This window comes from Medicago truncatula, chromosome 2 (genome assembly GCF_003473485.1).
Source record: "Medicago truncatula cultivar Jemalong A17 chromosome 2, MtrunA17r5.0-ANR, whole genome shotgun sequence".
In the NCBI taxonomy this organism is placed as follows: domain Eukaryota; kingdom Viridiplantae; phylum Streptophyta; class Magnoliopsida; order Fabales; family Fabaceae; genus Medicago; species Medicago truncatula.
Genome location: NC_053043.1, coordinates 40,553,745 through 40,569,742, shown reverse-complemented (window position 1 = coordinate 40,569,742; position 15,998 = coordinate 40,553,745). Strand labels below are relative to the sequence as shown.

The window sequence follows — 15,998 nt, the reverse complement described above, 5'->3', positions numbered from 1 at the left end:
TTTTTTTTTTTTTTTTTTTTTTTAGTTTTTCTCATGAATGTTGATGAATATGAGTTAAAGATGATGAAGATTAGTAAGGTAGAATACTAAGAAAGAAAGAAAGAAAAAAATTTAGTTGTTGTTGGTACATCGTAAGTTACAATAGACACATATAATCCAGTGGTCATCATTTTAAAAAAAAAATATCAAACAGTTTAAATTAAAAAACTTAATAAGGTTTATGGTGGACCACTCTTAAGGTTTGTCCATCATAGACATTTGAAGTTAAACTCAACAGCCAGGGATTTATTTGCCTAGCAGAGGCAAACCTGAGGGATCGCACAATGAGTTTTATTAATTATGGTACCAAAATAAAAACTGGTAATTAATTAGGGTAGCGGATGACATATTAAGCCTATAATCAATAAGATAATGCTCGTTATTTTATTTTTATTTTATATACAGACAAATCAAAATATGTCGAGTTGATAAAATATTTCGTCATATGTTTTTACAAGAATTTGTAGATAAATTGATGTACAAATAAATTCGATTAATATTTAAAAATTTAAAAACTGAAATCAAAATTATACAAAGATAATAAAATTTACACACACGTTAACACGGTAAAAAGAACGGACAAATGAATACGGTAGTATTAATACAACAAAATATGGACCAAGGAAGGGATACAGATGTAATTACCTCTTTGAAAAAATCTAGTGAAAATCTAGTTTTATCATGAGCAGCATGTCGTCAGGATATTATTTTGTCTTATGTATATAAGTTAAAGGGAATGCTAACAAATATCCTTGAAGCATTAGTTAAAGTATTAAAATAAGTAAATTTATAATATAAAGTTGTGTAATTATTGCTAACATAAACTAAAAATTTACATTTTCAAAACAAATTTTTTACTAATGAATTTCTTAACTATTATCTTTAGGACACCGATCAGAGAAATCATAAGAAAAATAAATATTATCCTCAGCAAAAATAAAAAATCATAAAAATAATAATGATGTTTTAACCTTGACTTGAAGGACCTCAAGTCGTCGCTGAGTTGTTGCTTATCTACACGTTGCATTTAAAAGTTACAGCATGAGTAAAGAGAAAGTAGGAAATGATAATAATGAAGAGTACTCTTTTTTGGAAGATATAAATAATGAAGTATAAATATCTGGTCTACTTTAAAGTTGGAGGGCGTAATAGTATTTAGGGAAAATTGCACTAACATCCTCTGAGGTTTTACTAAATAACATAGAGACCCTCTATAGTTTTAAACAAAGCAATTACCTCCCTTAGGTTAACACTGTAAGTTATCTATCATTAATAAAGAAACACAAATGACATTTCCAGCTTATTCTGGTATTCTCCTTATTATGTCAATTCCAACCATGTTTAGCTTTCTTCTTTCTCATGAAATCAACGTCGATTCCTTGTTCTTTTGGATGTATATTTTTATGGCTTTTCCACTTTAACCTGCAACTTCCCTTGCTCATTTATTATTAAGGGAATGTTAACTTGTGCCCTAAGGCACAAGTTAATGAGTTAAATGTGGAAATATTTTATTGAAATCTGTGTTTTGAATTTAATTTTTTAACTTTTGGTCAAGTGATGAACAAAATTTAAGAGAAAGTTAACATGATCTTTATTATCATCATGGCCTTTATTTTATACTCCCTTTGTTGCAAAATTTAAGTAAATTTGACTTTTTAAGTTCATTCAATTAATGATGTATGTGGTTCATATTATGGACTACATACATCATTAATTGAATGAACCTAAAAAGTAAAATTTGTTTATATTTTAGAACGAAGGAAGTACCTAATAGCTTTATTTCATGTTGTTGGCTATAGTTTCATAAAATAGATTATCACTAATAAGTATCTTGAATATTTGACTAATTGGCTAGAAAAACTACAATGGTCAAATAAATTTTATGTTTTAGTTGCAATTTACAATAGTGAGACAATGATTTTGGGTATGAATCTCCACCTTAAGCAATTAACAAACAATTATTCTAATCTTGTTCCTATGACGTTACTCATTTTCATTTATGAGAAGGCCACAATTGAACTTTCACAACAACAGGCTCTTCATAAAAACGAAACCACGTCTTCCCAAACACAATCCTGACAATAGATCCCCAACTCAATAAGGGATTTGAAATATCACCCCAAAATAAAATAAAGGAAAGAGGGACAGATGAAATTATACACCAGTTATGGACAAAAAAAGGTGAAATAACTACAAGATTTATAAATGAATAGTAGTTTCTGACTTCTTGTCCTTCTTCTTCTATCGAGAATAATCTTTACTGAGTGGTTTATTTGTGAGCAGGTATCTTTATGTAGCTCTTAACATGAACGGTGTTAAGAGCTACGAAGTCGAGGGAGTGTTTATTACATTCAATGAAAATTTAAGGGAGGTCAATGTAATTTTTCTTAGTATTTATGTGGTTCAATGTAGAGTACTCGTTCGAATACATAACCAATCTTCTTACAATATCATTAATATGAGTTTTTTTTTTTTTTTTTTAGTTTTTTTAATAGGTTCACTTCATTATATATATCTAATCATATTTGAGATAATATTAAATACTAATTGAAATCACTTCTTACAATCGAAATTTGAACAATAATTTATCACGTTGTTGAATTCTATCTCATTCTGCTAGCCCAACCACTATTGATACATGATAAGATGAAATGTATTAGAATTTATGATTGATTAAAAATTAAACTGATTTGATTTTCATCCATATGGCTTACAGATTAAAAATTAATGTAGAGTACTCGTTTGATTTCAATGTTGAGATGGGTTTGTGAGCAAAAAAGGGGAAATTGGAGATAGCCAAAACGACATGAAATAGAGAAAACAACATCTCATTATGTGTTTTACTTCTATCCATTGATTTTTCATTTAAATAAATGAAGGGATGAGATCTATTCACAAGAGGAAACAGGAGAGAAAAAACCCTAGAGAACCCCCTCTCCCATAAACTTGTATGTGTGGTGTTATTTCGGAGAGTGGTTATGGTCCATAAGGAAATCCTTATGCACCGTGCATAAATCCAAACATAATTGCTTCCTACACCCCTAAAGTGAGCCAAAACCATTTTTGTTCAAAATAAAAGAAATCTGATGGTTGTGATATGTTTATGCACGGTGCATAAGGAAATAACTTATGCACCATAACTTTTGTCGTTATTTCGCAGACAAGTCGCTTTGATGCTTTCAATGCATCCCACAGTGAACACATGCCAATAATATAGGGATTCCAATGATATATGACATACCAAAATAGGAAAGGAAACAATCAAAATCCATTTTATTTAATTAGTTGTTGTTGATATGTCATTAGAAAAAATGGAGGCCTGAGATTGAATCAACTAATCAAGGGAGAAAACCGGAGAAAAAGCTCATGGGGGACAATCCATTCCCTCGTGAGTTTAGCTCAGTTGGTATGGACAATGCATAATATATGCAAGCTCCGGGTTCGAATCTTGACCACCACAAAAAAAAAAAAAAGATTATGTATTGTTGGTGTTGATAGTTGTTATTTCTGTATTTTTTTTTTTAATATTTTCTTATGAATGTTGATGAATGTGAGTTGAAGATAATGGAGATTAGTAAGGTAGAAGATGAATAAAGAAAGAAAAAAAAAATTAGTTGATGTTGGTACACTGTAAGTTACAATGACACATATAATCTAGTGATAATCATTTAAAAAAATCAGATCAAACAGTTTAAATTAAAAAATCTAATAAGGTCTATGGTGGACCACTCTTAAGGTTGGTCAACGATAGACATTTGGGGTTAAACTTAACAGTCAGAGATTTATTTGATTAACGGAGGCAAACCTGATGGACCAAAAGATTTGTTTTATTAATTATCAAACCAAAATGAAAACTGGTAATTAATTAGGGGACCAAATGACATATTATGTATATAATCAATAAGATAGATAATGCTCATTATTTTATTTTTATTTTATACACAGACAAACAAAAATATGTCGAGTTGATAAAATAATTTTTTATATGTTTTTGCAAAAATTTGTAGATAAATCTATGTACAAATAAATTCAATTAATATTTAAAATTTAAAAATTGAAATCAAAATTATACAAACATAATAAAATACACACATTAACACGGTAAAAAGAGGGGACAAATGGGTCCTGTGAGGTTATCTCAATTGGAGGAACATTGCATACTATATGCATGGGCTGAGGTTCGAACTCCGAACATCCCACTTCTTCACATTTAAAATGTGTGACCTCAAGTCACTAAACTACTTGACAAAAAAAAGAGGACAAATGGACTAAGTAGTATCAATACAACAAAGTATAGATACATGAACGGACACAAATGTAATTATCTCTTTGAAAAAATCTAATGAAATTCTAGTTTTATCCTGAGCAGCATGTCGTCAAGATATTATCTTGTCTTGTATATATAAATAAAGAAAAATGTTAATAAGTGCCCTTGAAGTATTAGTTAAAGTACTAAAATAAGTAATTTTTAAAATAAAAAGTTGTGTAATTATTGCTAAGATAAACTAAAAGTTTACATTTTCAAAACAAACTTTTTACTAACGAATTCCTTAATCATATTACTCTCCGTGCACCAATAAGCAAAACCCGTAAAAAAAACAAATGTTATCCTCAGCAAAATAAGAAAAATCATAAAAATATTTAACCTTGACTTGAAGGACCTCAAGTCGTCGCTGTGAGTTGTTGCTTATCTATCTACACGTTGCATTAAAAAGTTACAGCATGAGTAAAGAGAAAGTAGGAAATGATAATAATGAAGAGTACTCTTGTTTGGTAGATATAAATAATGATGAAGTATGGAGGGAGTAATAGACACTCCCTTATGCTTAACACCTTGTGCATTATAGTACTATTTATACTGCTAACCAAAGATCATTCTCACCACAAAAATAAAACTAGTCTTTGGCTATTACCATCACCAACGTATCATAAAATGGAATATTCTCAGACCAAGTCTCTTGCAGCTTGTGCACAAGTTGATTCAACTCAACATGCAGTCTCTGACTTCAAACGACCAATTGCAAATTTTCGTCCTTGCATCTGGGGACATCTTTTCCTAAAATATGATTCTGAATCAATGGTACTACATATATTTTATTTTGCATGCAATATTTTACGTACATTTATATACATACGCGTTAGTATGGATATTGTTATTGTGATATAGCAATGGTTCACCTTTGAAATCAATTTTTAAAGATATCCACATTAGATTGAACATTTTTTTTTTGAAAGTAAATACGTTAGAAAAAATAATTTTACACATCAAATTTCATAAAAACGCAGAAAAAAAAACGTTTTTGCCCAACAGTAATTAACTACCGTTCGATCTTTCTGGCGATATTTAACTACCGTTCCACATATACAACTTAAGAAGAAAAAAAACATCAACAATAGTTAACTACGTACGTTGGAGTTTTATCTTAAGTTGTATATGTGGAACGGTAGTATTGCATTGAACATTTTTATTTATTCAATGTGCCATTCATAAAAAAGTAAATCAATTATAGGATCCGGTTATCGTAAAGTACTCCCTCCAATGTTATATATAAGAGATCAGATAACTCAACTTTCTTTTACATATAGAACGTTCATGTATTTTCAACCTTTAAAATGCAATCAATATAGCTGATCAATCTAAATCTGACAATCAAAACATAAACTAAATGTAAAACTTTATTAATTTAATCCAACAAATAAGAATGATTCATCAAGAAACCCTAACTAAAGAGATTTAGTTGCACATGTAAACTAAACCTAATTTTGTCTTCAGAGATTTATATTTAGAAATTTAAATGCAATGTAAATATTCCAGTCCTTGTTACTTATTGACCGCAGGAAATCGATGACAATATGATGCAACAAGTACAAATGCAAAAAGAGGAAGTGAAGAAACTTTTACTATCTTCAAGGAATGATATGGCACAAATACTAAACCTCATTGACTCATTGCAACGTTTGGGAATATCTTATCAATTTGAACATGAAATTGATGAAGCGTTAGAACAAATTCACAACAATTTTAGTGACAATAAGGAAATGACCTCAGAAGAAGGTGACCTTCACTTTCTTGCGTTAGTATTTCGTTTGCTTAGGCAAAAAGGACATCACATGTCTTCAGGTATGCTGACATTTTTATGCCATATATATTTATTTATTTTTATTATAAACATATATTCTTAAAAATAGCAATAAATTTCATAAGGCCTAATATTAAAATTGTGAATGAATTTTGACAGATATATTTGAAAAATTCAAAAACCCTAAAGGAAACTTCAATGAAAAGATTTCCAAAGATATACAAGGAATGTGGAGGTTGTACGAAGCCGCACATTTAATGATTCATGGTGAAGATATATTAGATGAAGCACTTGATTTCACATACTCTAAACTAAATACCTTGGAAACCAATCAAGTGAGTCCTTTTCTTGCTACACAAGTACGTCACTGCTTAAAGACACCTCTTTACAAGAGAGTTCCTAGGGTTGAGATAAGGTGTTACATTTCTTCCTATGGTGAAGAATCTTCCCAAAGTAAAGTTCTTTTAAACTTTGCAAAATTAGATTACAACATGCTACAAAAAATGCATCAAAAAGAAATCGGCAGTATCACCAAGTAAGAATAACTTCTACCGTTTGGGAAACTTTTAGCTTGATAAATTCTTATGATATGAATTGTATTGCAGATGGTGGAAAAAATCAGACTTTGTAACAAAAGTCCCTTATGCAAGGGATAGAGTGGTTGAGGCTTACTTTTGGCCATTAGCCATGTCCTATGTGCCTAAAGATAGCATTGCCAGAAAGATTGTGGCGAAATTGATATCAGTTATTTCTCTTGTAGATGATACTTATGATGCCTACGGCACAGTTGAAGAACTTGAACTATTCACACAGGCAATCCAGAGGTTGATTTGAGTCCTATGGACAAGTTTTATACTGATTATAATAAATCTTTGTTTTTTTTTCTTCTTTTTTACTTGTTTTATACATATATACTATTGGACCATTTATCATTATCCATCTTTTGTCTCAATTTCAGGTGGGATATCAGTCTCATTCAATCCCTTCCAGAGTGCATGCAAGTTGTATTTAATACAATTGTAGAATTCTATGATGAAATGGAGAGGACAATTGTAGAGATTGGAAAATCAAGTTTGGTGTTGCCATATATTAAACAAGATGTAGGCTTCCAAATTCCTATATTTCATAACTTAACAATTATTTTTTGATTTTTCAAATATTTTTGGAACAACAAATGTTAGTATCCTAATTGTGGAGTAGTATTTATCGGTGGTAAGAATCGAACCTGAAACCAACCTAATCACCGCAGCAGCAAAACCTGCTTTATTTTTTTTTTTTTGGTCTTAGATGAAGTGGTAATCCACTGAAAATAAACTCACACACAACTGTGAGGTTCTGGGTTCGAACCCGGGTCACAACGTCCGGCCTTGCAATTTCGGCATTTGTCAGTTGAGCTAGGACTTCTAGACAAAACCTACTTTATATTCCCTATCTTTCGGTTTTCAATTAATTTATTGATCAATATTTTTATTTGTTTTCAGTTTTATAAAGTGGCACGAGCCTATTTGGTTGAAGCAAAATGGTGCAAAGCAGGATATATTCCAACATATGATGAATACAAGGTTAATGGATTAGCAAGCACTTCAATTCCAAATTTAATACTAACTTTTCTTGTGTTTGGAGAACTTTCAAACGAAGAGTTAGTTAATTGGATTTTAAACTACCCAACAATCATCGATGCTGTGTCAATTTTTGGTAGACTCACGGACGATATATCCACAAATAAGGTACTACAGTACAAGTATTTTTTTATTTTTTTTACAAGAGTAGTATTTCTTTTTTGTTAAGTTGAACTTTCGTGTTTAATTTAATAATAATCTATCATAATTAATTCATTTATCCTTTGCTTAAAAAGCAAAATTAATTTTGGGATATTCTTCATTTATAAAAGTTTTGGATGGTTTATTTACAGTTTGAGCACGAAAGGGTGCATGTTGCCTCTGCAGTTGATTGTTGCATGAAGCAATATGACATATCACAAGAAGAGGCTTATAAACTCATTCTCAAGGAGATTGAAGATTTATGGAGAGTTATGAATGAAGAGTGCCTAAAATTACACCACATTCCAAGGCCAGTGCTTGAATGTATTCTTAATTTTGCGCGAGGAACTCACTTCATATACGAAGACTTTGAGGATAAATACACAAATCCAGATCTGCTCAAAGATTACATTGCTGCACTGCTTGTAGATCCTATAAGCATCGAGCAATGCGAGTAGAAGAAGCAAGATCAGTTATAATAAGTGGCTATTTTTCCAGTTTAATCCATCTTAGTTCCTTAGTCATGAATCGTTTTACAGTTTGAATTCTAAATTACCTTCGTACTATTGCATTTGGTTTAATTGTTAAATGGTTTTATATTTGTTTTGATAATTCAAAGGTATGTAATGCCACAATTTGAAATCTAAATTACCTTCATACTATTTTTTTTTTTTCAAAGTAATTTTGTGGTTGGAATTCACACATTTTAAATGTGAAGAAGTGTGGTGTCCGATGTTCGAATCCTGATCCCTGTATATAATTGTAATATCTCTACCAATTGAGGTAATTTGTCAGTACATATATTTCCAGATACATTTTTAAATTATTGACGACTTATTTCGTCAACAGTACGAAGATAATCATTGTGGAGCTGAACATTTTAAACATTATTAGCAGAAGTCTTTAATGTTTTGGATGAGTTCTTTTGTTGTTATTTAGTGTGCTAACTTTGCCAATACCTATTGCTAACAAAATTTGTAATATTATATTTTTAGAGTACTTTTAATTAAATTTTTATTTAATTTTATTAATTTAATATTTAATTTGAATTGAGTGTCCTCTAAAAGGGATAATAAATTTATTTTTTACATTCGAACGAGTTTGGATAGGAGTTCGGGACGGATACATATATCTTCATTACTCGTTCCGTACCCGTGTTTTGAAATTGGAGAAAACCCAAACCCAATTTAAGTGGGGAAAACCCGTTAATTTGAGTTTGATCACCCACGGATATGGGCTTTGTTGCCATGTCTAATTATGATTTTGTGTTTTGAATTGATGTCCCGTGTTACTACGAGCTCCTCCCTCACAAAGAGGGGGTGTGAAGTGTGTAATTGACCCAATATTAGGTTGGGTTTGCTTATTGGGCCTAAAGTGTGTAATTGGCCCAATACTACGAGCTGCCTACCATGCATATGCCCCCTGCGCCGCCTGGCAATCTGATATGTAAGGGCAGGGAGACCGGTACCTGCTATCTGTATCACCTCCTGGACAATCACCTCTTTAATCATCTCGGCTTGCCTGGCCACAATATCATCAGCTATATGCACCACATCCCGAATGATCGTCAGTGTGTCAGGCATCTCCCTGACATGCTCCTCCTCTATAATCTGCTCCATGTTCGCCAGCATGGAGGAGATCCTTCATCAGGTGGGAGAATACGAGGGTGAGAGACTTTGACATACCAAGCCATGTAGTCAGGGTCATGATGTCATGGTCTCTCACACCCATGTCCCCAATAAGGGTAGAACCACGCATGAGCGTTTTGCAACACAGTGGTCAGCAACTGCGTAGGCATCTAAGCGACATCTGACGGATGTCTGGAAACATCATGTACAGATAAAAACTGTCTCTCTCAGGTAAATGACGGTACACCCTCTCCTTCCCGAGTAAGTGCACAGAAGCTGAAAAGGGCGCACATCTCTCTGATCACGATAAGTACAAAAGTTCACATCATCCACCTCTAAGAGATCCAGCCGTAAGCGGTAATGTGAGGAGTGATCCATCTGTGACTGTGGACCCGACCCCTCTACTCCACCTATCCTCAAGTCCCTACGTCTCTAGGCCTTTGGAACATGCGGGTGTTCAGCCTCCATCTCCTTTCGAGCGCTATTTGTCACAACAGGTTTACCTTTGCGCACCCTACCCTCTCTAATACGTCGCTCTCGCGCATCATCCTCCCCAGCCATATCTGTACAAAAACAAATTAAAAGAAGACATAAAAATCCAAACATTATGTAACATGTAACATTATATCATAAAAATTATCCAAACATTATATCATAAAAATCCAAGGCATTGAACCTAAGATATTGAACCTAAGACAAGTAACATGTAACATTCAACTTAGGCATTCATAAAAATTCAAACTTAGAATCATTCAACTTAGGCATTTCATAAAAAAAAATTACGTATCATATAACATTATGTCATTCTTAAACTTGCAAAAAAATGTCAAAATCCAACCTTATAATAATTATAACATATATACATTATAAATTTAACATATTTGAAAAACAAAATCACAAAAAAAACAACAGTATTTCACTTAGGCATTTCATCAAACACCTTAAGTGCATTTTAAAATACTAGCACAATTAGTGTTAATTCAACATCAAATTCAACTACATTGTACCTAAACCTACTCTAAAAAAACAATGCCAGCAAAAACCCTACATTATAACATCAAATTCTAACAAAAATTTGAAATTTTTTAAATGTAACCTAAATACTAACATTTTGCTATATTATGAAAATAACACCCTAAACAAACTACATTGCATGTAAATAGAAAGAAAATAACTTACTTGTGATTTACTTGAAGCAAATTGGATGATTTTCGTGCAAATGAAGATTTGAGTGAAGTTGATTAAAATTTGATGTTTGTGTTGCATGTGTTCTGGAACCAGAACTGGAAGTTTCTGTGTTCATATCATTAACATTGCAACGGCAATTAACTACCGCTGGGTCCAGCGGCAGTTAACTGCCGCCGATTTGCCCAACGATAGTTAACTACCGCTGAGGGCATTTAAGTATTTTACTTGTGTCTTTATAAAGTTTTTTATGTCAAAAAAGCAATTTTCCACTCGGTATTGCATAACCATGGTCGGTGGGTGGAGAAAATATAGTCTAAATTTTAAATTCAGTATTTGTTTTAAAATTAATCAAAATCTGTATAAAAATTTGATTTGTTGGATATAAAAACTTATTTAAAAACTTATTTTATATAACAGTCCTAGTTACTCTGAATGCATATAAAAACTTATTTAAGATAATCTGATTAATCGATAATGAGTGATTTATAGCATCCAACCGTTTGGAAAACAATGACAGCCAACATGTTGACACTAAAGACAAATACAAGTATTGTACCTCATCCGTTTTAAATTGAATGTGATTTTAGTTAAAAAAAAATTATTTTAAAATGAAAATCACTTACATTTTTTAATGTGGAATTATTATTTTACTTCAAATTATATCATCTACTTAATTGAGTATATAGTACTTCCAAAACTTTACACCAATAATAAATAAAACCAGTTTAATAAAATTGTTATGTTATTTGCCACCATTATTACATTTCTTAATTTTTATATGAAAATTTTAAAGGACGCTCATATTAAAATGAAGGGATTAGTTCACTAGAAAAACCAAGCTAGTTGTTGGTAAGGAGTAAAGATCAAACGGTGTCAACAAAAAACTAAGCTTAGTTGTTGTTAAGGAATAGAGATCAAACTGTACCAACAAACTAAGCACTATGGCCTCACGAGAATGTACATGCATGCTAAACTATATTGTCATTAATTTGTGTCCTCTCTACGGCGGCACACAAACACTTGGTAGGAAACACTTACTGTCCCCACTAACTCTTGTTCTTTTTCGTTCCCAAACCTCTAACCTCATCCACTCCATCCGTTTTAAAATGAACTTTGTTTAAGATTTTTACACATATATTAAAAAAGAAGAAAATTTAGGTACAATTTCTTATGTGTTTTTCGTATGGTTCCTAATTAAATTCATCATAATTTCCTCAAATCTATAATTTTCTCAAAGTTTGTTATATCCAAAAAATATGTATTTTTAATTAAGAACCATACGAAAAGCACCTAAGGAATTGTACCTAAGTTTTCTCCATTAAAAAATTCATTGATTAAAAGAAAGAGAGATGTTCTTTTACCAAATTATCCTAATCAACTACTGGTTTAATTTTTATTAAAGAAAAAATTATTGTAGAGGATGACCGGAGAATGATTAACCTGCAAAATAACAAACCGTGAAACAAACATAAGGCGTGCGTGACTACATCACTGGAGTACGGAAGTATCCGTAGGATTGCACAAATCCCCCCAAAATATAACAGGTTCTTCTCGACGGTAACCATACTAAGACTATCAAGACACGAGAAATACACTATCAATATCTCAGCAGGCACTCAGTACTTTAAAGAGTTGGAAGAAGAAAAGAAGAACCAAAGTTTTCTTAAAGTAATGAGGTTAGTTTAGAAAGAATGTTATTAAGAGCTATTTTAATGCAAAAGACGTAACAAATATTTTATAGGCTCCACATTTCACTTAATTTTAACAATATAATTGATTAATTAATTAATTAATTAATATATTTTATAGTTCGTCTTTGGATCGGATATCGAATTTTACAAATTAAATAGTAACCAAGAATCACCAAAAATTAAGAAAAATTGAATTACTGGTTTAGATACCAAGTCAAACTTAGATACTACACTTTAAAACACATTGAACATATTAAAAAATAGGTAGACAATTTCAAAAGGAAATTCTACAACTCCTGTCACATGACAACGTGAAATCATGCATAAGTCAACAACATTTATTTGTAAATAAATTTAAACAAACTAAAATAAAATAATAACTAAATTACTTTTAAAATATTGAAAATATACAACAAAAATAATACTTTGAAAGTATTATATATATGATTAATTGAAGGATACAATTGAAAATAAAAAATTAGTATTGTATTGAAAACTGACAGTTTTATTTATTTATTTATTTATATATATGCAAGGAGAGAGGAGAGGCATCAAGAGACATCATCGACATCCCAATTAGGTTGGCACCCCGAGACATCTCCATCCTATGCCGCCAAACTCTAAGAAGATTTTATTAAAAAAAAGGGGAAAATAATTACAAAAGGAGGGGGATTATGCCAATACCCTCAAAAAGAGAAAAGAAAAGAATTAGAAAAACAAAAAAAAAACAAAAGGAAGAAAGAAAAAAAACAGCCAAAATACAGATTATCGGAATCTGCAGTTAGGTAAACCACATCTGTCCCGAAAGAAGTCAAACTTCAAGGCATCATGAAGAGAATCAAGCCAAACTGCACCAACCAAATAGTGACCCAAATTAGCTAAATAGTCTGCACAACAGTTTCCTAATGATATTCATTTTAAAACAATTTTCTGTGCTAAAACGACACTCATTTTAAAACGAGGGAGTAATATATTTTTCTCTCGGTTGTCATTGAGTGAGAGATTCAATAAATTTAATTTATGAAAGCCATGTATCACACAAATCATTCGAGAACATTTAAAATAATTTAGAGCCCTTTTTTTTATAGATTTTTTAAGGAATTTTTTTTTTTGTAAAAAATAATCATTTTTAGAAGTATTGCATCTGTTTGTTACAACTTTTTAAAAAAATCAGAATCTAAAAAAATCTAAAAACAGCTTCAAAATGAGAAGCTGATAAGAGAAGCTTATCAAAAAATAGATTTTTTTTAGATGAGAGAGAAAATATGAATCAAAATATTAAATTAATTTTGTAAGAAAAAATCGCTTTTATATAGATGTATCCAAACAAACTAGATTCTTTAAAATAAAATAAAAATTATTAGAGTAAACAAATGCAAAATAGATTCTGATTTTTCATAAAGGTTCTGTTTGTTACGGATTAAAATAAAAGTGATTTTAACATAAAATAATTTAGAGATTATATTTTAGAGATTTTATGAAAGATCAGAATCTATTTTGCATTTGTTTACACCTTGATAAAAATTACTTTTTTAAAATAAATAATTTTGTTTGTTTGGATACAACTATATATAAAAGATATTTTTTTATTAATTCAATATTTTAAACCATACTTTCTCTCTTCGCTAAAAAAATATATTTTTTGAGAAGCTGCTCTTAACAACTTCTCATTTAAAACTGTTTTTAGATTTTTTTTTTTAGATTCTAATTTTTTTAGAAGGCTGTAACAAACAGATGCAAAACTCTTAAAAGTGATTTTTTTTTTTTTTAAAAAAATGGTTTTTTTTTCTTAAAAAAACTATAACAAGCGGGCTCAAAATCTCTATAAAATAGTCTCTAAATTATTTTATAATAAAATCACTTTTATTTTAATACGTAACAAACATGCCTAAGCATAATAACAATATAATTTTTATAGATATATATAGGACCACCTCTAAGATTATGTATCATTTGGGATTTCCTTGGTTGATTAAGTGAAATATTTATTTTAAAAGTTTTATTTATTTTTTACACAAACTAAGTTAATCACAATATTCCTTAAAAAAAAAAAAAGTTAATCACAATATTATCAAGCAAATTCTGAATACAATATACGGGAATATGAAAATTTCTGCAACACGTATAAGGAGTAGATGTCAACATTGAACCTAGTTTTTTATGTTTGATTATAATATTTAATTATTTTAAGTGCTTTGTCAAAGCATAGAATTTATGTAACAGCCCACATTCCACTTGGAGGTGCTGAAGCAAACAAAGAATGGTTTGGTACAGAGTCATTGTCAAGTTATGTACCTAGGCACAATTTTCATATCATGAGAATTGCGTTTTCTACCTCATCATCATAAGCATATCATAAACTTCATCACAATGAAAACATGTTGTTTTTCTTTCCTTCCTTTCTTATTTTGAGGGTTTTGGTATAGTCTTCCCTCTTTTATATATATATGGGATAGGATCAAATGACACCATGGTGTCAAAATTAGTTTGACACCAAATTTTATCCATTCATTTCATTTAATTCAAAGGCTTAAAACTATCACCAAATTAATTAACATACATCAAATACTCCCTATCACCTAATTAAGAAACATATCTATCATCATTAATTTATAATCAAACAATACCTTCTTGTTTTTGGTAGATTCAAACCCTTTTTATTTTCCCCTAATTTTTTTCTTTTGGCCATAAGCACAAACTCAAACTTTATAATTTTTATAAAATCATGATAAATCTTAATTCAGTTAAACATGATACACAACGAGTCTTCTAAAAAAAATTAGACCTATGAGTGACAAAATAATCTAATTAGCATGAACAATTCAAGAATCATTTGTCAATCTTGTTGATTTTTTTTAATACAATTTAATTAATTATTAAAAAAATATGAGTATATAAGATAAAGACAAAGAAATATCATTGATGGTGATGATGACTCAAACAACCATAGGTATATGAGTTCAACCATTCATTTCATAAAAAAGTTTAGAAAAGAAGTTTGAGTATGATTATAGAAATCTGGGAAAATTTATAAATTTGGGGAAATAAAAAAGAGGAACAAATAAATTTGGGGAAATAAAAATGGAATGTTTGATTATAAATTAATGATGATAGATATTTTTCTTAATTAGGTGATAGAGAGTATTTGGTGTATATTAATTAATTTGGTGATAGTTTTAAGCATTTGGATTAAATAAAATGAAGGGATGAGATTTGGTGTCAAACTAATTTTGACACCATGGTGTCATTTGATCCTAACCCTATATATATATATATATATATTTTATCATATTTTAATAATATTTTGAGATTGACATCATAGGATGGAAGTTCTTCAGAGGTCGTTGCTTCCTGTCTGTCCTTTTTCCTGACTTATAAAAACAAATATCAATATATAAGTAATAAAATACGTTCAAACATCTATGAATTATATTTAGAAATATGTTGTATGAGTTTTTTCATTTTTAACACCATCAAATATATTATAAATAATCTCAGACCATGTCTTTTTTGTTGATAGCTTTGACTACCTCATCCACTTGAAGGGCTGCGCCCCTGTGCCAAGGTACTATATATATTCCCAACCTAAAACTACTTTCTCATCAACTTAAT

The 15,998-nt window shown here is 30.3% G+C and overlaps 1 protein-coding gene across 1 annotated transcript; it reads left to right on the top strand.

Annotated features, from left to right (window-relative positions):
• Positions 1 to 4,972: 4,972 nt before the first annotated feature.
• LOC11407907 (probable terpene synthase 2) lies at positions 4,973 to 8,337 on the top strand. The gene is made up of 7 exons (XM_039831105.1): positions 4,973 to 5,119; positions 5,878 to 6,160; positions 6,279 to 6,534; positions 6,725 to 6,943; positions 7,078 to 7,219; positions 7,601 to 7,846; positions 8,032 to 8,337. The coding sequence occupies exons 1-7, from the start codon at positions 4,973 to 4,975 to the stop codon at positions 8,335 to 8,337; spliced, it is 1,599 nt and encodes a 532-aa protein (XP_039687039.1).
• Positions 8,338 to 15,998: the final 7,661 nt, after the last annotated feature.